Raw genomic sequence first — 23,283 nt, forward strand, 5'->3', positions numbered from 1 at the left:
ATGAGGAGTAGAAACATGAGGATAAAGTATAACAGTAGCAACAGGAGGAGAAGCAAGCGAAAAGCATAACAGAACCAAAAGGAAGGAGCAAGAACAGTAGCAACAGGTAGAACAGGAGGAAGAGGAGCATGAAGGCCGCTACAGAAAGAGAAGTAGTGGAAGAAAGAAAAGCAAATAGAGCAGCAGCAAAAGGAAGAGTAGAAGAAAAATCCACAGTCGGCTCAGGATAAACGACAGGGTTCTACGGGAAAAACAAAACAAAGCCATGGGAGAAATGACAGGAGGCACCAGAGTAGGAGTAGAGACAGCCTGCACAGGAAGGAGCAGTGGCACGGCCGTACTGAGGACACGATGGATCCTGCAGAAACGTACAGCCAATCTAGTGACCCTGGCGCCTCAACAGACACCTCATGGCTTGTCATTCCTGTAGGCAACAGGCACTTCCACTGTAAGATGGCACCTGCTCCGTGCCTGGAGACCTACATGCAACCATCCCCTGCACAAGTTAAATTCAGAGATGTTCCAAAACATGGAGACAGGGAATGAAATGATAACACAGTAATAATGCAGAGGCTGGATCTGCTCGATGACATGCCAGGTGTGACCGGGAAGCGCTGGAGTTTTGTGGGCTCTTCTTTACTTCTATCCATTTCCATGGCTGACGAAGATCTGGATCAGCGAGGTGCGATTTGTGACCAGGACACGCTCTGCCCATCTTGGCGGACATGGATCAGTGACACAGTGAGCCTCAATCACAGACACCACAGACTCTTCAGTAGATTTATTCAGATTTACAGAAATGTTCTAGTAACAGATGCTCCTCATTGAGTTGAGATGATCTCCCCGGCCTGCGAGACCCCAGAAGGGGCATCGCACCCACAAACCATTCCCAAGGAACAATCTCTTCATAAATAGTTATTGTACTACGGGGCAGGGAACAAGCACATGGCCCAATGTTAGTTACACAGGGGTGGAATCTGGTTAGCGGTGGACCCTAAGAGTACACACTGCGCCGTGTAATAATGCCGCAGTGCTCGCACACTCGACCACACACATGCACACAACTGGAGTTCACGGTCAGACACACTGAAATGTACAAGGAGAAGACTCATCCGTCCACTCACTGGACACTCGCTGCACACAAGTAGTGTTGTACAAAGCATTCCCACATGAGGAGAACCTCCGGGGTCCACACCGCCCCTCACAGAGGGTGCCGCACTCATGTCACTTACTAGCCTCAGTCATTGTGTGTGTGAACTAAATCTAAAATATACCCCTGTTACTAAAGCCCCTCTATGTCAACCATCCTCCCCAAATCTACAGGACCCCCCTGGCTTTATGACAGGCGCTCCTGCTACAAGAAATGATGAAAGGAAATCACCATGGACTGGTAGAAGTAATGCTAGAACGACTGCAGAAAAGTGCCAGCCCCATGTAAACGAACCCATTATACCAGAAGAATCCACACACAAGCACCAGTGCCTCCACCACTGAGACCAGTAAGAGAATGGTGGTAGAGCAAACGATTCTGGACACAGCTGACAGAGGAGTAGGAAACATGAGAAGACGTTATGTACGCCAGGCTTTACAAATCTGGGGCATCTATCTCCAGCGCTCCTTTCATTAACAGCTGGGCACCTCCTACTGAATTTGGTGCATCTTTAGACTGCCATGCTTCCACCAGAAATCTACATCAGTCGAGGTTAGAGCACTTTACCGTCATACTTTACACTACCTCTGAGGTGTAAATTATAATTACACATTGTCAAGCACAGTTGGTCGTGGCCCAAACCAGCTCTATCCAGTCAGACAGCGGAGGCTGGCGGAAAACACCAAAACTAGCACAATTTAACACTGCACAAAAATGTTACACTTCAAGCAGTTATAGATCAGCAAACTGCTTCATGAATCAGGACCATGGAGTGTAGAGTCTAGGGGAACTGAAGAACAGTGGGGTGGAGGCCTACAGAAGAAGAGGAGAGCAGAGGGGTCCCGAAGAACAGTGGAGTGGAGTTCTACAGAAGAAGAGGAGAGCGGAGGGGTCCCGAAGAACAGTGGAGTGGAGTTCTACAGAAGAAGGGGAGAGCGGAGGGGTCCCGAAGAACAGTGGAGTGGAGTCCTACAGAAGAAGGGGAGAGCAGAGGGGAACTGAAGAACAGTGGAGTGGAGGTCTACAGAAGAAGGGGAGAGCGGAGGGGTCCCGAAGAACAGTGGAGTGGAGGCCTACAGAAGAAGAGGAGAGCAGAGGGAAACTGAAGAACAGTGGAGTGGAGGTCTACAGAGAAGAGGGGAGTGGAGGAGACCTGAAGAACAGTGGAGTGGAGGTCTACAGAAGAAGGAATAGATGAAGGGACCTAAAGAACAGTGGAGTGGATGTCTAGAGAGAAGAGGAGAGCAGAGGGAAACTGAAGAACAGTAGAGTGGAGGTCTACAGAAGAGGGAATAGCTGAAGGGACCTGAAGAACAGTGGAGTGGCTGCTTACAGAAGAGAAGACAGCAGAGGGGATGTCTACAGGAGAAAGGAGAGCGGACCTGATGAACACTAGAGTTGATGTCTACAGAAGAAAAGATAGGAGAGTGGAGGGGATCTGAAAAACAGTGGAGCTGATGTGTGCAGAGGAGAGGAAAGCTGAGGGGACATGATGAACAGTGGAATATTCACAGAGAGGAGAGTGGAGGGAACCTGAAGAACATTGTAGTGGATGTTTGCAGAGGAGAGCTGAGGAGACCTGAAAAGCTGGAGAGTGGATGTCTTCAAAGGAGAGGAGGGGACATGAAAAACAGTGGACTGTATGTCTATGGGAGAGAGGAGAATGAAGGGGACCTGAAGAACAGTGGATGTCTACGGAAGAAAGGATAGCAGAGAGGACCTGAAGATCAGTGGGGACTGGATGTCAACAGAAGAGAGGAGAGAGATTGGAGGGGACCTGAAGAACTGTTGAGTGGATGTCCACACAATTGAGAAGAGCAGTGGGGACCTGAAGGACAATGGAGTACATGCCTACAGAGGAGAGAAGAGCAGAGGGGACCTGAAGAAAAGTGGAGTGGCTGTCTAAAGAAAAGAGGAGAACGGAGGGGACCTGAAAAACAGTGGACTGGATGTCTACAGAAGAGAGGAGGACGGAGGGGACCTGAAATACAGTGGAGTGTTTGTCAACAGAAGAGGAAAGTGGAGGAAACCTGAAGACTGTTGAGTGGATGTTTTCAGAAGAGAGGAGAGTGGAAGGAAGCGGAGGACGGTGGAGTGGTGTGACATGTGCACCTGGTTGGGTCAGAAGAAGCAGGATAACCAGTGCTAGGCCAGGTATGTGGGCTTTATACTGGCTTTTATGATGTGGTGACTGCCCACAACCTGCATGACACAGAGTATCGGACATGCCGTCACACACACTGATCTGTAGTCACACAGAATGATAGATTCTAGCAAAGGACGCTCGCAGCGGCACACGGTAATGTTACACACACAAACCTTCATGCACACGACACTTACAAATACGGTACACACGCAAACACAAACACATACAGAATGGAGGGGTGCGGTCACTGCTCCTCCAGCCAGGAAGGTTTGTCGCTGGCCGCGCTGCTCAGCTTGATGTTGAATTGTTGCAGTGAAGCCTCCAGCTGCTGCTGATTCCCAGCAAAATATGAGGAGATGGCGTTATGGAAGAGAAGCAGCTGCTTGTGCATGACCTTCACCTGGAAGAGAGGACGACACATGAGACACAACACTCATGTCCATGCATGGAGATCATGGCAAAGCAGCATTAAATGATAATAATGTGCAATCATTTTTATTTCTATGGCACCAAAATATTCGGCAGCACCTTATTGTCTGTACAAGCACCAACATACTCGGCAGCACTTTGTCTGTACAAGCACCAACATATTCTGCAGCACTTTATTGTCTGTACAAGCACCAACATACTCGGCAGCACTTTGTCTGTACAAGCACCAACATATTCTGCAGCACTTTATTGTCTGTACAAGCACCAACATACTCGGCAGCACTTTGTCTGTACAAGCACCAACATACTCGGCAGCACTTTGTCTGCACAAGCACCAACATATTCGGCAGCACTTTATTGTCTGTACAAGCACCAACATATTCTGCAGCACTTTATTGTCTGTACAAGCACCAACATACTTGGCAGCTCTTTATTGTCTGTACAAGCACCAACATACTCGGCAGCACTTAATTGTCTGTATAGGCACCAACATTCTCAGTAGCACTTTGTCTGTACAAGCACCAACATACTCGGCACCACTTTGTCTGTACAAGCACCAACATACTCGGCAGCACTTTATTGTCTATACAAGCACCAACATACTCGGCAGCACTTTATTGTCTGTACAAGCACCAACATACTCGGCAGCACTTTATTGTCTGTACAAGCACCAACATACTCGGCAGCACTTTATTGTCTGTACAAGCACCAACATACTCGGCAGCACTTTATTGTCTGTACAAAGACCAACATACTCGACAGCACTATGTCTGTACAAGCACCAACATACTCGGCAACACTTTATGGTCTGTACAAGCACCAACATACTTGGCAGCACTATGTCTGTACAAGCACCAACATACTCGGCAGCACTTTATTGTCTGTACAAGCACCAACATACTCGGCAGAACTTTATGGTCTGTACAAGCACCAACATACTCGGCAGCACTATGTCTGTACAAGCACTAACATACTCAGCAGCACTTTATTGTCTGTACAAGCACCAACATACTCGGCAGCACTTTATTGTCTGTACAAGCACCAACATATTCGGCAGCACTTTATTGTCTGTACAAAGACCAACATACTCGACAGCACTATGTCTGTACAAGCACCAACATACTCGGCAACACTTTATGGTCTGTACAAGCACCAATATACTCGGCAGCACTATGTCTGCACAAGCACCAACATACTCAGCAGCACTTTATTGTCTGTACAAGCACCAACATACTCGGCAGCACTTTGTCTGTACAAGCACCAACATACTCGGCAGCACTTTATGGTCTGTACAAGCACCAACATACTCGGCAGCACTTTAATGTCTGTACAAGCACCTTCCGAAAAGTAAAGACATTACAGAGTAAACACATGACCAGATACCAAGAGGAGGGAGGTTTCTGCTGGCAAGCTACAATCGAAGAGGAGATAGGGGAGACATGGAAGGTTAGTGGGAATTAAATAGAAGGAAAGCTTAAAGTGCAATCACTACAAAAACCAAGTAGTGGAAGCGATGATTGAGGAAAAGTCAGACGTGAGTAGTGACCATGGAGTTGTAGGAAGAGTCACGGTATCATTGCAACATCAGTAGAGTAAGCCCTGCCAGCAGTAAAGTCAGTGGAGTAAGTGTCAGGATTCGAACCCAGCAGCTCTTGTACACCTGGCGGAAGCTCTTCCCTCTGAGCTATTCAGCTCGCTGGACAGTTCCGTGCTAACCCAAATACTTGTACCTATGTTGTTTCTGATGGTCTCAACCCTGAGTTTCTGATTGGCTCCACACTGACTGAACACCCTACTTAAACCTGGCATTGCACTCCCTTCCTTGCGAGATTACTGAGCTGCCAGCCTCTAGTCAAGCTTCTATTTACCTGCTGCATATCCTCAAAATTCTACTGCTGCTCTTTGTACCGACCCCTGGCCTTAACCTGACTACATTAGGCTACTTTCACACTAGCGTTGTTGGCTGTACGTCGCAATGCGTCGTTTAGGAGAAAAAACGCATCCTGCAAAGTTGTCTGCAGGATGCGTTTTTTCCCCATAGACTAACATTAGCGATGCATTGCGACGTATGGCCACACGTCGCAACCGTCATGCGTGTTTTCGCGGACCATAAACTTTTTTTGTGCGTCGAGTCTGCCATTTTCGACCGCGCATGCGCGGCCGAAACTCCGCCCCCTCCTCCCCGGACCTTACAATGGGGCAGCCGAAGCGTCGTAAGACTGCTTCCGCTGCCCACGTCGGGCATTTCTTTCACAACGCACGTCGGCACGTCGGGCTGACGCTAGTGTGAAAGCAGCCTTACCTGCTTATCCTCCCAACTATACTGCTGCTCCTTCTACCAATCCCTGGCCATATCCTGACTACGATTCCAGCTTATCCTCCCAAATATACTGCTGCTCTGTGTACCGACCTCTGGCTATATCCTGACTACGATTCCTGCTTATCCTCCCAAATATACTGCTGCTCTGTGTACCGACCTCTGGCTATATCCTGACTACGATTCCTGCTTATCCTCCCAAATATACTGCTGCTCTGTGTACCGACCTCTGGCTATATCCTGACTACGATTCCAGCTTATCCTCCCAACTACACTGCTGCTCCTTGTACCAACCTATGGCTATATCCTGACTACGATTCCTGCTTATCCTCCCAAATATACTGCTGCTCTGTGTACCGACCTCTGGCTATATCCTGACTACGATTCCTGCTTATCCTCCCAACTACACTGCTGCTCCGTGTACCGACCCCTGGCTATATCCTGACTACGATTCCTGCTTATCCTCCCAACTACACTGCTGCTCCGTGTACCGACCCCTGGCTATATCCTGACTACGTTACCTGCTTATCCTTCAAACTACATTGCTCTCCTGTGTACCTATCTCTAGCTATCAAGGACTACGAAAGATAAGAAAAACAAGTTAGATTATACTCACCCAGGGACGGTCCTTGTGCGGTCCGGTCTGATGGGCATCGCAGGTCCGGCTCCTCCCATCTTCATACGATGTCATCCTCTTCTTTGCGACCTGTTGCGGCCCCTGCGCAGCCGTACTTTATCTGCCCTGTTGAGGGCAGCGTAAAGTACTTCAGTGCGCAGGCGCCGGGCCCCTCTGACCTTTCCCAGCGCCTGCGCACTGCAATACTTTGCTCTGCCCTGAACAGGACGCAACAGGAAGTAAAGAAGAGGAAGACATCATATGAAGATGGGAGGCGCCGGACCTGCGATGCCCATCGGACCGGACGGCACCGGGACCGCCCCTGGGTGAGTATAATCTAACTTGTTTTTGTTATCTTTCATGTTACATCGGGGGCTTATCGACAGCATTACAGAATGCTGTCGATAAGCCCCTGATGGCCACAGTTTATAGGCCCAAAATTAGGTGACAGGTTCCCTTTAACATCAGTAGAGTAAGCTATGACTGTGGCAACATCAGTAGAGCAAGCCATGATCCCGGTAATGTCAGTAGAGTAAGCCATAATCTCAGCAATGTCAGTAGAGTAAGCCATGACCCGGTAACATCAGTAGGAGAAGCCAAAACCAGGTAACTTCAGTAGAGTAAACCATTAACGTGGTAGTCCAGTAAGCCCTGATCTGGTAAATTCAGTAGAGTATGCCATGGCAAGGTAACTTCAGTAGAGTAAGCTATGACAGCGGTAACGTCAATCGAGAAAGTTATAGCCGTGGTAATGTTAGAGAAAGCATGACCCGGTAAAATCAGTAGAGTAAGCTATGACCATGGTAAAGTCAGTAGGTTAAGCCCTTAACCGGTAAAAGTCAGTAGAGTAAGCCCAGATCCCAGCAATGTCAATAAGGTAAGCCCTGACCGTGCTAACATCAGTTTAGTAAGCCAGGTTCCAGGCAATGTCAGTAGAGTAAGCAATGACCCGGTAACATCAGTAGAGTAAGCCATGGCCAGGTACCTTCAGTAGAGTAAGACATGACCGTGCTAATATCAGTAGAGTAAGCCATGGCCAGGTACCTTCAGAAGAGTAAGACATGACCGTGCTAACATCAGTAGAGTAAGCCATGGCCAGGTACCTTCAGTAGAGTAAGACATGACCGTGCTTACATCAGTAGAGTAAGCCATGGCCAGGTACCTTCAGTAGAGTAAGCCATCACTGCAGTAACATTAGTCGCGTAGGCTATTGCCATGGTAACGTCAATAGAGTAAGCCCTGACCCCAGCAATGCCAGCAGATGACCCTGGGAAGGTCAGTTGACTAAGCCATGGCCAGGTAATGTCAGTTTAGTAAGACATGATACTAATAACATCAGTAGAGTAAGCCATCACCGTAGTAACATCAATCGAGAAAGCTATGTCCGTGGTAATGTCATATTTCGTAGATGCCTTGCTACACTCATCAGGAGAGCTTTAAACTAGAGCAATAGGAGATGGTAAATATACGGCCAGGAAAAAATATGCAGCTAATGAATTCTTTTAGGGAACCTATCAGAAGTCGAAATAAAGAACAAAAACAGAGGAGCAATAGAAACCGACTACAAACTAAAATGTGTCTATACAAATGCAGAGAGCATGGGAAACAAACAAGGAAGAGAGGAAGAGAGATATGATGTCAAAGGCATCACTGAAACTTGTGGGATGATATACATACTTGGAATACAAACCTTGAAGGCTACAAATTATTAATTAGAAACAGGATTAACAAAAGGGGAGGAGGGGTTGAATTGCATGTTAGAAAAATGTTTATCTCTACAGAGATCCAAGCTTCAGAGACTGGTAGCTCTGTAGAAATTGCTTGGGTAAGAATACAAGGAGAGAAGAACAGAAAGGACACTGTTGTAGATGTAATAGACCACCTGATTAGACTGAAGATATGGATAAACTCTTTTTACACCAGATGTCTCTGTCCTCAAAAAAGTACAATGTAGTGATCATGGTAGATTTTAACTATCCAGATATTTGTTGGGAATCTCTCTAAATCAAAAGTAATGGGTCCAAAAAATTATTTTCTTCTCTTGCTGACAAAAAAGGTAGAAGCGAGAACAAGAGGATCTGCAATCTTGGAAATAATTCCTACCAACAAGGAGAAAATGGTTGAGGAAATAAGGGTGGCTGGGAATTTAGGAGGCATGCTATCTTCAAATTTTGGATTACAAGAGGAGGAAGACCAGCGAGGACTCAAAACGTTAAAGTTGGATTTCAGAAAGGCAGATTTTAATGGACTCAAAAAGAGGTTAGGAAAGGTCCATTGCCGGATGTTCTACAGAACAGAAATGTCCGAGAATGATGGGAGATTTTGCTAAATTAAATTCTAACCACACAAATGGTAACAGCCCCGAAAAGAAGGAAGAGTTGGAAGCATTTAAAGAGAACAGGGGGGATGAACACAGAACTTATCACTTGTTAAAAAGGAAAAAATAAATGTATATAAACTGGAAAGAGATGGACATATCTAAAGAAGAATATAATTCTGTCTGCAGGGTAAGTGTTAGAAAGGCTAAAGCCAGTAATGAGGCTTGCAAGAGCGACCAAAAGCAGTAAAAAATGCATTTGAGGGGTATGCCAAAAGCAAAGTCAAAGATGTTATAGGACTTTTACAAGATGAAAAGGGTGAAGTGGTCAGAAATGATGTTGAGAAGCCGAACTTTTACATTTCTATTTTGCATCCGTGTTCTCTAAGAAAGCAAATGTAACATCAACTGATCTTCACGGTGCCATCGAAGGAATAAAATAATCCACTCTACCCATAAAAAGAGAGATGGTGAGGAACACTTAGCTAATTTACATTAATTTACATCTCCTGGTCCAGATGCCTTACGTCCTAGGGTACTGAAAGAGTTAGCAGAGGAAATGGAAGAACCACTAGCCAGAATCTTTGAAAAGTCCTGGAGAACAGGAGAAGACACAGAAGATTGGCGATGACTTCACTCGTGTTTACCAGCTCATTATCACATAAAATGCCATGGTCGTACCTTGTTTTCCTGTAAGAAGCGCAGTTTGATGGTCACATCTCCTCGCAGTTTCTCGTATTTGTGGCGATGTGCATGGAAGTTTTGCTGAGCGACCTCAATGCGACACAGAGTGGCTGCATCACGAGGTCCCAGACTCAGCTCCTCCAAGTCAGCCCGGTACGCATCAAACTCCAACCTGCAAGGCAACACGACACTCAGAGATGTCTGGATTCACGGGAGAAAGTCTACATATCTACAACGGTGAATTCCAACTAAAGGCACGAGTACGGGTCCCTGATATGTGGCCCCAGGTGCTGGCAGCTATCGATAATATTGGGTTAATTGCAGGGATATCTAAGCTTGTGTTTGGCTTGTAAGTAATTGGAATAAGCAGTGACTAACAGGCGGTGATATAAGACTATGGCACTATGTACCACTGGTAAACATGGCGGTCACACAGCACAATCCGTGTTTCCGTGCCACGGCCGTGTTCCCACTATGTTATCACAGTTATACGTGGCTACAATGAAGGAACTGCAGGAGAACACAACTAGTCCTCCGCGCACTGATGACTACATAGCGTCTATGATTACCTTGCCGTCTCGTACTGCTTCACTGTCATTAACGTGTCCTCCATGGTTTTATTAATCAAGGTGTTGATACTGGACACAAAAAAATTTACAGCGCCCAGCAGGGTCTCGCCGTTCTTACACAGCAGCTTCTGGGTCTCAGCATTGTATCCAAACTCCTCCTGAGATGCAAAGAGTCACAGTGTGAATATCACTACTGGCTGAAGACAGCGGCGAGAGAATGTGTGCGGGCATGGTGGTGGAGGAGATGTCTCAGGTGGTGGAGGAGATGTCTCAGGTGGTAGTGGTGATGTCTCAGGTGGTGGAGGAGATATCCGAAGTGGTGGAGGAGATGCCCCAGGTGGTGGAGGAGATGCCCCAGGTGGTGGAGGAGATGCCCCAGGTGGTGGAGATGTCCCTGGTGGTGGAGGAGATATCCCAGGTGGTGGAGAAGCCCCAGGTGGTGGAGAAGAAGCCCCAGGTGGTGGAGATGATGTCCCAGGTGGTGGAGGAGAAGCCCCAGGTGGTGGAGGAGAAGCCCCAGGTGGTGGAGGAGATATCCCAGGTGGTGGAGATGATGTCCCAGGTGGTGGAGGAGAAGCCCCAGGTGGTGGAGGAGAAGCCCCAGGTGGTGGAGGAGAAGCCCCAGGTGGTGGAGGAGATATCCCAGGTGGTGGAGGAGAAGCCCCAGGTGGTGGAGGAGATATCCCAGGTGGTGGAGGAGATATCCCAGGTGGTGGAGGAGATATCCCAGGTGGTGGAGATGATGTCCCAGGTGGTGGAGGAGATATCCCAGGTGGTGGAGAAGCCCCAGGTGGTGGAGGAGAAGTCCCAGGTGGTGGAGAAGAAGCCCCAGGTGGTGGAGATGTCCCTGGTGGTGGAGGAGATATCCCAGGTGGTGGAGAAGCCCCAGGTGGTGGAGAAGAAGCCCCAGGTGGTGGAGGAGATATCCCAGGTGGTGGAGATGATGTCCCAGGTGGTGGAGGAGAAGCCCCAGGTGGTGGAGGAGAAGCCCCAGGTGGTGGAGGAGAAGCCCCAGGTGGTGGAGATGCCCCAGGTGGTGGAGGAGATATCCCAGGTGGTGGAGGAGAAGCCCCAGGTGGTGGAGGAGATATCCCAGGTGGTGGAGGAGATATCCCAGGTGGTGGAGATGATGTCCCAGGTGGTGGAGGAGATATCCCAGGTGGTGGAGAAGCCCCAGGTGGTGGAGATATCCCAGGTGGTGGAGGAGATATCCCAGGTGGTGGAGGAGATATCCCAGGTGGTGGAGATGATGTCCCAGGTGGTGGAGGAGATATCCCAGGTGGTGGAGGAGAAGCCCCAGGTGGTGGAGATATCCCAGGTGGTGGAGATGTCTCAGGTGGTGGAGGAGATATCCCAGGTGGTGGAGGAGATGGCCCAGGTGGTGGAGATATCCCAGGTTGTGGAGGAGATATCCCAGGTGGTGGAGGAGATATCCCAGGTTGTGGAGGAGATATCCCAGGTGGTGGAGGAGATATCCCAGGTGGTGGAGAAGCCCCAGGTGGTGGAGATATCCCAGGTGGTGGTGGAGATATCCCAGGTGGTGGAGAAGAAGCCCCAGGTGGTGGAGATGTCCCTGGTGGTGGAGGAGATATCCCAGGTGGTGGAGAAGCCCCAGGTGGTGGAGAAGAAGCCCCAGGTGGTGGAGGAGATATCCCAGGTGGTGGAGATGATGTCCCAGGTGGTGGAGGAGAAGCCCCAGGTGGTGGAGGAGAAGCCCCAGGTGGTGGAGGAGATATCCCAGGTGGTGGAGGAGAAGCCCCAGGTGGTGGAGGAGAAGCCCCAGGTGGTGGAGGAGATATCCCAGGTGGTGGAGGAGATATCCCAGGTGGTGGAGGAGATATCCCAGGTGGTGGAGATGATGTCCCAGGTGGTGGAGGAGATATCCCAGGTGGTGGAGAAGCCCCAGGTGGTGGAGATGCCCCAGGTGGTGGAGGAGATATCCCAGGTGGTGGAGGAGATATCCCAGGTGGTGGAGGAGATATCCCAGGTGGTGGAGATGATGTCCCAGGTGGTGGAGGAGATATCCCAGGTGGTGGAGAAGCCCCAGGTGGTGGAGATATCCCAGGTGGTGGAGGAGATATCCCAGGTGGTGGAGATGATGTCCCAGGTGGTGGAGGAGATATCCCAGGTGGTGGAGAAGCCCCAGGTGGTGGAGATATCCCAGGTGGTGGAGGAGAAGTCCCAGGTGGTGGAGATATCCCAGGTGGTGGAGAAGAAGCCCCAGGTGGTGGAGATGTCCCTGGTGGTGGAGGAGATATCCCAGGTGGTGGAGAAGCCCCAGGTGGTGAAGAAGCCCCAGGTGGTGGAGGAGATATCCCAGGTGGTGGAGATGATGTCCCAGGTGGTGGAGGAGAAGCCCCAGGTGGTGGAGGAGAAGCCCCAGGTGGTGGAGGAGAAGCCCCAGGTGGTGGAGATGCCCCAGGTGGTGGAGGAGATATCCCAGGTGGTGGAGGAGAAGCCCCAGGTGGTGGAGGAGATATCCCAGGTGGTGGAGGAGATATCCCAGGTGGTGGAGATGATGTCCCAGGTGGTGGAGGAGATATCCCAGGTGGTGGAGAAGCCCCAGGTGGTGGAGATGTCCCAGGTGGTGGAGGAGAAGTCCCAGGTGGTGGAGATGCCCCAGGTGGTGGAGGAGATATCCCAGGTGGTGGAGATGATGTCCCAGGTGGTGGAGGAGAAGCCCCAGGTGGTGGAGATATCCCAGGTGGTGGAGATATCCCAGGTGGTGGAGATGTCTCAGGTGGTGGAGGAGATATCCCAGGTTGTGGAGGAGATATCCCAGGTGGTGGAGGAGATATCCCAGGTGGTGGAGGAGATATCCCAGGTGGTGGTGGAGAAGATGTCCCAGGTGGTGGTGGAGGAGATGTCCCAGGTGGTGGTGGAGGAGATGTCCCAGGTGGTGGAGGAGATATCCCAGGTGGTGGAGAAGCCCAGGTGGTGGAGGAGATGTCCCAGGTGGTGGAGATGCCCCAGGTGGTGGAGGAGATGCCCCAGGTGGTGGAGGAGATGCCCCAGGTGGTGGAGGAGATGCCCCAGGTGGTGGAGGAGAGGCCCCAGGTGGTGGAGGAGATATCCCAGGTGGTGGAGGAGATGTCCCAGGTGGTGGAGGAGATGGGTCACGTACTGTGGAATGGATCTGGAGGGGATGTGAACAGGGCATGGTGGTGGAGCAGTTGTTGTGCAGAGTATATTACTGGATATGGTGAGATATTGGAAGGATATGGATATGGCTCTGAGGTGCTTGCGTATGAAGCGGCAATGTGTGGAGGTGATAGGATGGTTCATAAATGTCTAAAGCAGATCTTCACTGGTCAGTGGTGACAGGACATGATTAGTGCTCAGGAGGGTTACTAACCTGTAACTCTGGAGACTTCTGGCTCAGGTCGGAGAAGGCGTCCCCCAGGGCCCTCTGTGTCTGCACCAGGCTGTAGAAATGTGCGGTCAGCGCTCGGGCCAGCTGCAGGACGCCTTCATACTTCCGCTTAGTATCTCTAAGAAGCTCAATTTGGGTCTCCAGCTCCAAGTCCACTGTACGAGACCCCCGGCCAAACCGCTCTGAGATTAACTGTTTTGTGCACTGCAAAGAAGACAACAATAAAAGATTTCAGGTGGTCTAGTGTGACAGGGCAGTGTACATTAACTACCCAGTATCATGGAAGACCGGCGGAGAAAGCAAACAGAGGACAGCAGGACGGGCAGAGGTTGGAAGGCAAGGCGGGCATAGAAAGGCAGAGCGGGTAGAGGATGGCAGTGCGGTCATAGAACGACAGAGCGGGTAGAGGATGGCAAGGCGGTCATAGAATGGCAGGGCGGGTAGAGGATGGCAGGGCGGGTATAGACTGGCAGAGTAGGTAGAGGATGGCAGGGCAGGCAGAGGATGGCAGGGCGGGTAGAGGATGGTAGGGTGGACATAGAATGGCAGGGCGGGTAGAGGAAGGCAGAGCAGGTAGAGGATGGCAGGCTGGGCAGAGCAAGGATGACAGCACTTCAGGTCACTCTTACTTTATATGTGTTGATCCCCCACTTTTTCACCATGTCAAACTTTTCCACGGCTAAACCCCGAGACAGCTCCTCAGACGTTAGTGAGGGGTGCGATGGCTGAGACATGGACCCTGGAAGAGAAGACATCCCAAACTTACGAACCAATGAAGAATTAGCTGCCAGAATAATCACTAATTATCCCCTAATGGGAAACCTAGCATCACAGGACGAGAGGGCTCAGTCAGGTTTGGTTATGGGGTACAGGCTGAAAGCCTGAAGGATTTCAATTTTCAGCTCCATGTAAAGCTGCGACATCCAAAAAGAGGACAAACACCAACCATCAAAGCAAGAAACGGTTCTATCAGGGTGGTGGGCTGAACGACACAAGGACTCTCACTACAATCCCTGCTGAAAAGTCACATGAGAGCAATCACTATTCTGTACAATTATAACGTATAGATCTTGGCAAATAATGCAGTCCCCATCAACAACAGGTGGAGGCCACAGCGAGAACTGGAAACTGGAAATGTCCCCACCAACAACCAGGGTAGGTCACAGAAAAACTGGGGTTTTCCTCACCAACAACTGGGGAAAGATTTAGCAAGAGCTGGGCATATCTTCACCAACAATTGGGGGAGGCCACAGTGACAATTGTGGACGCCCACACCAACAACTCAGGGCGGCCAGACCAAGGGGACATCCTCACAAACAACTTGGGGAGACCATATCAAAAATTCGAGATGTCAGCAGCAACTACTGGGGGAGGCCATAGTAAGAACTAAGGGATGACATTACAAGAACTGGGGGATGTCCTCACCAACAGCTGGTGGAGGCCACATAAAGAACTATGGATGACCCCACCAACAACTCAGTGAGGTCATAGCAAGGGCACATCCTCACAAACAACTCAGGGAGGCTGTAGCAAGAACTGAGACACATCCTCATCAACTGGGGAAGGAGAACACAAGATCTGGGAGACGTCTTCACTAACATCTAGGGGATAAGACAGCAAGAATTGGGATAAATCACCACCACGAACTATAAGATGTTCTTTACCAACAACTGAGGAAGGCCATAGCAATAACGAAGCAACATCCTCATCACCAACTGGGGCATGAGACAGCAAGACCTGGGAGACATCCTCATCAATAAGCGTAGGATAAGACTTCAAGACCTGGGAGACATCCTCACAGACAACTGGGTGATGGGACAGCAAGAACTGGAGAGCACCTCACCAACAACTGAGGGATACGATGTAAGAACTGGTAGACGTCCTTACCACCATACAACTGAGCAGCCATAACAAGAACTGGAGGATACCTTCACCTACAAGTGGGAGCTTCCAAGCAAGTATTGGGTGACATCACCTCAGAAACAACAAAAATGGCACCTTAAAATCTCACTCATACTGGTGTAGAGGGTACTTAGGTCTTCAGATCTGGAGACTACATTGAATGTTGGGGCATCAATGGACTGGTCTCGGGCTGTGAAGGTTTGACTATTCGGATGTACCGTAATAGATTTTCAGCTTGTTATTGAGAGTACCAGATCATTTTTCCTTCCCTGTAACTGTTGTAACGAAAATTGTCACAAAAAACAATCCAGTCCCAACAGGAGCTGTGTAGGAAACTATTAGTCTTCCGATTAAAATCCAAATAATAAAGAAGGGGGACTAAACCAAAGGTCTGAGGGTTTCTACCAAGCACAGAAGTCATCTAAGCACTACCTCTCTACACGCATCCGAACACCTCAGACGTTTACCTGCGTCGGTATCATGACTGGCTATCCTGCAGGCGGCCGACTGGCTGGGAGAAATGAGTGGAGCGGGAATACTGCAAATAGATGGCGGCATGTCTACCGATGTATGAAGAAGGATGAGAAGCAACGTAGGAGGAAGAAGGAAAAGTGAGCCCGAGAAATGGAAGACAAATGAGGAAGAGGAAGAAGGAAGGAGAAGACAAATGTGAAGAGTGAGGAGGACGAGAGATGTGGATAGAAGATGAGGAGGAAGCAGGGATGGGTGCAAGAGAAAAGTGTCAGAATAATATGAAAGAAAATAATGACACGAAAGTAGAAATGGTCATGATGCAAGCGCACAAACACTGATAAGAACGAAAGGGACAAGAATACACAGAAACGGACAGAACAGATGAATTTCCTCCCTAAGAGGCTGGATGTGATTTACAATGAGCCCAGAAGTCCCTTTTCTACTGGAGGTAAGCCAACAAAGCGAGACGCCACCACTGACCACTGGCAGACAGGACCTCCATTCACCCTCACGCTGTCCTACAAGCCATGTAGAGAGTGATCCCGATTCATCAGCGACGTGGTTCCTCCACATGTCTGCCTCTGCTCCACACAACACTCTTTATAGGCAGCACCGGTCGCGGCAGCGCTTTAAGCGATCTGGGAATGGATGAGATTTTGTGCGGAGTTTTTCACCGTGGATTTCACCCTTCACATTGGAATGAAATTTACTGTAAATCAGCATGAAATCTGTGACAGAGCCACTTGCAGCTGACGACTTTCCTGGGAATGTGAGATATTTCGGTGTGGACCTACGCTTCGTCTAGTTCGGTTTGGATGTGGTTTCACTCACACACATTTCAGATATCTGAAGTTTAGAATTAAAAGTGAAGTTTTAAAACCCTGGCGTGGTTGAGCATGAAGTATATCTGCCATGCTGTGGCCGCCATGTCATTACCACATAGAATGACTGCAGACTTTTACCCAAAGTCTGCAAAACCCCTTTAATGAACCCTTTTCCAAAGTAATTACACGAGTCCACCTGCTGCAAACAGGAACAAGAAGAACAAATACAGAATCCCTCCTTACTGTGGAAACACGCTTTACACAGGAAGAAAAACTGACCCAGGCCTATACCTACGACACAGGAGCAAATCATCAGCCATTGCACAGGTGAGAGCTCGGCTTTATGGAAAAGTAACCAAAAGATGCATAATTACACAGATCAAGCTCCCTGAAAAAATAGAATATTGTAAGATGAAGAAATTACTGCTCCAAAGGGACAAAAAACTAAACCTACACTGCTCCACCCCTGAGGAAAAAAATACAACGTTCCGTCTCCAATAAAAAGAAACAACGCTCCTCCTCTGAGGAAACACATACACCGGTCCTCCTCTAAAAGAACCAGAAAAAAAAAAAAAAAAGATACAGCGCTCCTCCTCCAAGGAAAAAGATACTAAGCTTTGTCTCTGAGGAAAAATATACAATAAAGATATAAAAAAATATTCAAAAAGATACGGCACTCCTCCTCCGAGGAAAGAGATACAGGGCTCCTCCTCTGAAGGCGAAAAAAAAAGAAGATTCAACGCTACTTGTCCGAGGAAAAAGATACGATGCTTCTCCGAGGATAAATATATGAAGCCTCATCTCCAAAGAAAAATATACAGCGCCCCTATGCAAGGAAAGCGATACGATACTTCTCCTCAGAGAAAAGCGATACGAGGCTCCTTCTATGAAGGGAAAATAAAAAGATAGGATGCTCCTCCTCTGAGGATAAAGATAGGATGCTCCTCCTCAGAGGAAAAAGATACGATGCTTCTCCGAGGAAAGAGACACGAGGCTCCTTCTCTGAGGAAAAAGATACGATGCTCCTCCTCTGAGGATAAAGATACGATGCTCCTCCTCAGAGGAAAGAGATACGATGCTCCTCCTCAGAGGAAAAAGATACGATGCTCCTCCTCAGAGGAAAGAGATACGAGGCTCCTCCTCTGAGGAAAAAGATACGATGCTCCTCCTCAGAGGAAAGAGATACGAGGCTCCTTCTATGAAGGGAAAATAAAAAGATAGGATGCTCCTCCTCAGAGGAAAAAGATACGATGCTTCTCCGAGGAAAGAGACACGAGGCTCCTTCTCTGAAGGGGCAAAAAAGATACGATGCTCCTCCTCAGAGGAAAGAGATACGAGGCTCCTCCTCTGAGGAAAAAGATACGAGGCTCCTCTTCTGAGGATAAAGATATGAAGCTCCGTCTTCGTTTACCTACACTTATAGACTTGATTGTGATCCTCCTTCTTGGCTCCGTCACTCACACACTCAAGCTCACGAAATTCACAACACAGGAAGCCAGCAGAATTACGTCCGAAGCTCTGAATGTGTCTGAAGTAGAAGGGTGGACACACATGTGGCACATAGTGCTGTAGTAATTTCTGCAACCATCACACTCATCTGAGCGGAGTGTGCAGACACACATGTGCTTCCATCCCAAGACTACACAATGCAGAAGAATGGAATGATCTTTTGTGGCAGAAACGTGTGAAACAAAATTAACTGCATCACATAAATCTGCCCTAAGATATGAGAAAACTCCACATCCAAGAAAATGTCAGTACCACAAAACTGTCCCGTATTAATCAGTATCACTTGTCATAACCATCCTGTGAAATATCATAAAAAAGTTAAAGCAAGAGTAGAGTTCTCTTTTTAGCAAGATCAGAGACAGCCCATCACAAAAAAGAATTAGCAGCCCGAAGAAACCAAAGAGGAAGAATTAACAGCCACAAAGATGCCACCAAGAAGGAAATAATAGTGTCAGTGACAACTCGGATTCCCCCGAGAAGTGAGGAGCAGGAACGCACCAAATCCACAGTTCAGGCTTGATCTCATTAGTCTGAAGATTACAAATTACTTCTAAAATGGTCTTCCCCACACATGACATTTATCAACTATCCACAGATGACGTGATAAATGCTGGAGATCCCACCACCCAAAAGAACAAGAGTCCCAAGCGGAAGGACCACGGTGTGGAGGAACCTGAAAGGAGCAGCAAGCGCAGGGAGGTACCATTCAAGGTCCATAGAAATAGCAACAAATGTAATAGTAACAAAAAGAATAAAAGGCCAAATCCTAAAGTGAACCCTGGATTTGGTGAATAATTAGAAGAAATTCATAGACGTAGCAAAGAAAAGGAAAAGGGCTAACATTGGCCAGTGGCAGAAGGTTGAGATTATGACAGATAGGCCTGGTGGAGGAGATCCCATGCATAGAGCGCCACCAGGCGAAGAGACAAGCTCAGCTTATATAAACAGACAGTGACCTTGTCCCTCTGTGCTCAGGAATCGCAGTCCAAGGTAGTTGGGATTAAACTGCACAGCAGGCCCTAAACAAAACCAGACAGCAAAAACCATGAGCGAGGCGGTTAATCCATAGACTGGAAAGATTACATGAACTGGGACACTGTATGTGATAATAATAATTTACAACATGTGCCAAAGCCATCTCTCACTGCTACAATACCCATCCAGAAATCCATAAACAGACAATGCCTCGAAAAAATATTCATACCCTGTGAACTTTAGCATAATTTTCCCACTACAAGCACAAAGTAAATGTATTTTATTGGGATTTTCTGCGATACCAACACAAAGTAACAAGTATTTGATAAGTGTAAAGAGGCCAATTATAAAAAACATTCTAAATCTGAAATCGGTGATTATTTTATTATTATTATTATTTGACGGCCTTCAGCTCGATCTCGAGTTATGGCGACTTGATGGAGGAACGTTCTGTAGAAAGATCGATCTTGTGGAAGCCTAGATAGGTCCACCACCAGGGTCTTCTCCACCATTATCTCCATAGTATCAAACTACCGGGTTGCTGGTCTTCCTTTTCTATTCTTCCGGCCATGATGTCCTTCTCCAATGATTGGTCTCTTCATATAGTTACATAGTTATTAAGGTTGAAGGAAGACTTTAAGTCCATCTAGTCCAACCCATAGCCTAACCTAACATGCCCTAACATGTTGATCCAGAGGAAGGCAAAAAAAAACCCATGTGGCAAAGAGTAACTCCACCATGGGGAAAAAATTCCTTCCCGACTCCACATACGGCAATCAGACTAGTTCCCTGGATCAACGCCTTATCAAGGAATCTAGTGTATATACCCTGTAACATTATACTTTTCCAGAAAGGCATCCAGTCCCCTCTTAAATTTAATTAATGAATCACTCATTACAACATCATACGGCAGAGAGTTCCATAGTCTCACTGCTCTTACAGTAAAGAATCTGCGTCTGTTATTATGCTTAAACCTTCTTTCCTCCAGACGTAGAGGATGCCCCCTTGTCCCTGTCTCAGGTCTATGATTATAAAGATCATCAGAAAGGTCTTTGTACTGTCCCCTCATATATTTATACATTAAAATAAGATCACCCCTTAGTCTTCGTTTTTCCAAGTGTAATAACCTATCTTGGTATTGCAGACCCCCCAGTCCTCTAATAACCTTGGTCGCTCTTCTCTGCACCCACTCCAGTTCAGCTATGTCTTTCTTATACACCGGAGACCAGAACTGTGCACAGTATTCTAAGTGTGGTCGCACTAGTGACTTGTATAGAGGTAACATTATGTTCTCCTCATGAGCATCTATGCCTCTTTTAATACATCCCATTATTTTATTTGCCTTTGTAGCAGCTGCCTGACACTGGCCACTGAATATGAGTTTGTCATCCACCCATACACCCAGGTCTTTTTCATTGACGGTTTTGCCCAGAGTTTTAGAATTAAGCACATAGTTATACATCTTATTACTTCTACCCAAGTGCATGACCTTACATTTATCCCCATTAAAGCTCATTTGCCATTTATCAGCCCAAGCTTCTAGTTTACATAAATCATCCTGTAATATAAAATTGTCCTCCTCTGTATTGATTACCCTGCAGAGTTTAGTGTCATCTGCAAATATTGAAATTCTACTCTGAATCCCCCTACAAGGTCATTAATAAATATGTTAAAAAGAAGAGGGCCCAATACTGACCCCTGTGGTACCCCACTGCTAACCGCGACCCAGTCCGAGTGTGCTCCATTAATAACCACCCTTTGTTTCCTATCCCTGCGCCATATCTTAACCCACTTACACATATTTTCCCCTATCCCCATTATTCTCATTTTATGTATTTTGCGTGGCACCGTATCAAAAGCTTTTGAAAAGTCCATATACACTACATCCACTGGGTTCCCTTGGTCCAGTCCGGAACTTACCTCTTCAAAGAAATTGATCAGATTAGTCTGACAGGAACTGTCCCTAGTAACCCCGTGCTGATACTGGGTCATGAGGTTATTCCTCTTCAGATACTTCAGAGGTTATTCCTCTTCCAAAGTAGGCAACTCGTAGTTTGGTGATCCTTGCTTAAAATGGCAAGTCTGGCTTGATTTTGTCTTCTTGCCATCCTTTGTATAATAACATCCTTCTCTAGCACCAGATTTCGAAGGCCTCGATTCTTCTGTCTTCCTTCGGTCACAGCGGCACCAGGACCTGCTCCTGCGACTTCTATTTCTGCCGCTTGGCGCCACCATATTCACTCTGTGGGTGGCACTGATGATAGAAATGTCAGAACCAGAAGCTCTGGACGGCGGGCTCTGTCCAACCACTAAGGTTAGAGTGGCCGGCACCTGTAGACTCATCCAGTCAGGCAGTATGGGTGTGTATGCTTCCAGATGAAGTTATCAGCTCCCTGCTCCAGTCAATTGGAGTATATTCCTGTTATTACCACGGATTGTTTCTGACTATTCTTATGGATCCTGATTTCGACCTTGAAGTGAGCTCTCGCCTCTGACCCTGCTTGGCGACCACTTACCTCAGGACGGCAGACCTTCCATAGTAGCATCCCACTGAGTCCTTTCTAAATTCAGATTCCTTTACAGGGGTCAAAGGGTACTGGGATTTCTCAGAAGTCTGCCAGACGTAGTGACTTGTGCCAAGTCTGTCCAAGGCAGCCTTTTGAGCCTGTGGCCTCAGACAGATGTTACAATTTCTTTATCGTCCAGGTTTCGCATGCATATATTATCACAGAAAAGACCAGACTATGTGCGAGTCATGCCGTCATCGCCAGTGAAATGTTCCTTGATTTGAGGACCTCATCCAGTGACTTCACTGTGGATTGGACCATAGCTATTCTACTGATTTCCGGTGTCGTCGCTGCATTTTTCAGTAATCAGCGGTCCGAGTAGGCTGAAGTCTCTTACAACTTCCAAGTCATTGCGGTCCATCTCACATGCCCCAGTTGTACCTGTCAGTAGTAGATATCTTGATCTTGTGTTGAGTAGCAGTCCCATGTTTGAGCTTTCCATCTTGACACACTGTAATAAGTCCTTCACTCTATCAACACTTCTTGCTATCAATGTTATATCTTTTGCGTATTTAAGATTGTTGAGGATTCGTCCAGCAATTTTGTTTCCTTCTCCTTTTTCGGCAAGTCCAGCCTTCGAGAAAAAAGCTTCTGTATATAAATTGAAGGTAAAATTGTGCAGGATGCGGCCTTGTCTGAAGCCTTGCTCTACTTTCAGCCATTCAGTCCCCGTGAGTCAGTACTTTGTAGGACCACCTTTCTCTGCAGTTTCTGCATCATGTCTTTTGAGGTCTGTGTCTACCAGTGTTGCACATCTAAAGGTGACATTTTACCCCTTCTTCTGTGCACACTTGCTCAGTGAGATTGGATGGAGACTTCTGTGTACAGCAAAGTTCAAGTCTTGCCACAGATTATCAATGGGATTTAAGTCTGGACTGTGACTGAACCATTCACACACATTAATATGTTTTGATCTAAACAATCCATTGTAGCTGTGGCAGGATGTTTAAGGTCTTTGTCCTGCTGGAAGATGTACCTACGTCCAAGTCTCAAGTCTTTTGTAGTCCTCTAAAAAGTTTTCTCCAGGATTGCCATGTATTTAGCTCCATTCAGTTTCCCATCACCTCTGACCAGTTTCCCTGTCCCTGCTGAAGAAAAGCCTCCTCAGAGCTTGATGCTGCCACCATGTGTGATGGTGGATATGGTGTTTTCAGGGTGATGTGCAGTGTTCGTTTGCCGTCACGCAGCGTTTTGCATTTAGCCCCAAAGGTTCTCTTTTGGTTTCATCTGAGTAGAGCCCCTTCTTCCACATGCTCGCTGTGTCCCCAACACGGTTTTTAAAAAAACGTCAAATGGGACTTCCTCTGGCTTACTTTCAACAATGTCTTTCTTCTTTCCACTCTTTCATAAAGGCCAGATTTGTGGAGTACACGACTAATAGTTGTCCTATGGGAAGATTCTCCTCCCTGAGCTGTGGATCTCTGCAGCTCC

At 47.7% G+C, this 23,283-nt stretch overlaps 1 protein-coding gene across 4 annotated transcripts in view; it reads right to left on the reverse strand.

The window, feature by feature from the left end:
* Window positions 1-766: 766 nt before the first annotated feature.
* The window catches only part of ARFIP2 (ARF interacting protein 2), a 62,475-nt gene continuing 39,958 nt past the window's right edge, over window positions 767-23,283 (reverse strand). For 2 of the 4 annotated variants that reach the window (XM_077298988.1, XM_077298989.1), the window contains exons 4-9: window positions 19,267-19,329; window positions 14,231-14,340; window positions 13,584-13,805; window positions 10,229-10,386; window positions 9,657-9,831; window positions 767-3,696 (exon numbers count right to left, since the gene is read on the reverse strand). In XM_077298988.1, the coding sequence (XP_077155103.1) occupies window positions 3,541-3,696; window positions 9,657-9,831; window positions 10,229-10,386; window positions 13,584-13,805; window positions 14,231-14,340; window positions 19,267-19,329 (884 nt within the window). In that variant the 3' untranslated portion in view covers window positions 767-3,540. The remainder of the gene's footprint in view (window positions 3,697-9,656; window positions 9,832-10,228; window positions 10,387-13,583; window positions 13,806-14,230; window positions 14,341-19,266; window positions 19,330-23,283) is intronic. The other 2 variants (XM_077298990.1, XM_077298991.1) reach the window with 1 other exon arrangement.

Source organism: Ranitomeya variabilis, chromosome 3 (genome assembly GCF_051348905.1).
Source record: "Ranitomeya variabilis isolate aRanVar5 chromosome 3, aRanVar5.hap1, whole genome shotgun sequence".
Taxonomy (NCBI): Eukaryota; Metazoa; Chordata; class Amphibia; order Anura; family Dendrobatidae; genus Ranitomeya; species Ranitomeya variabilis.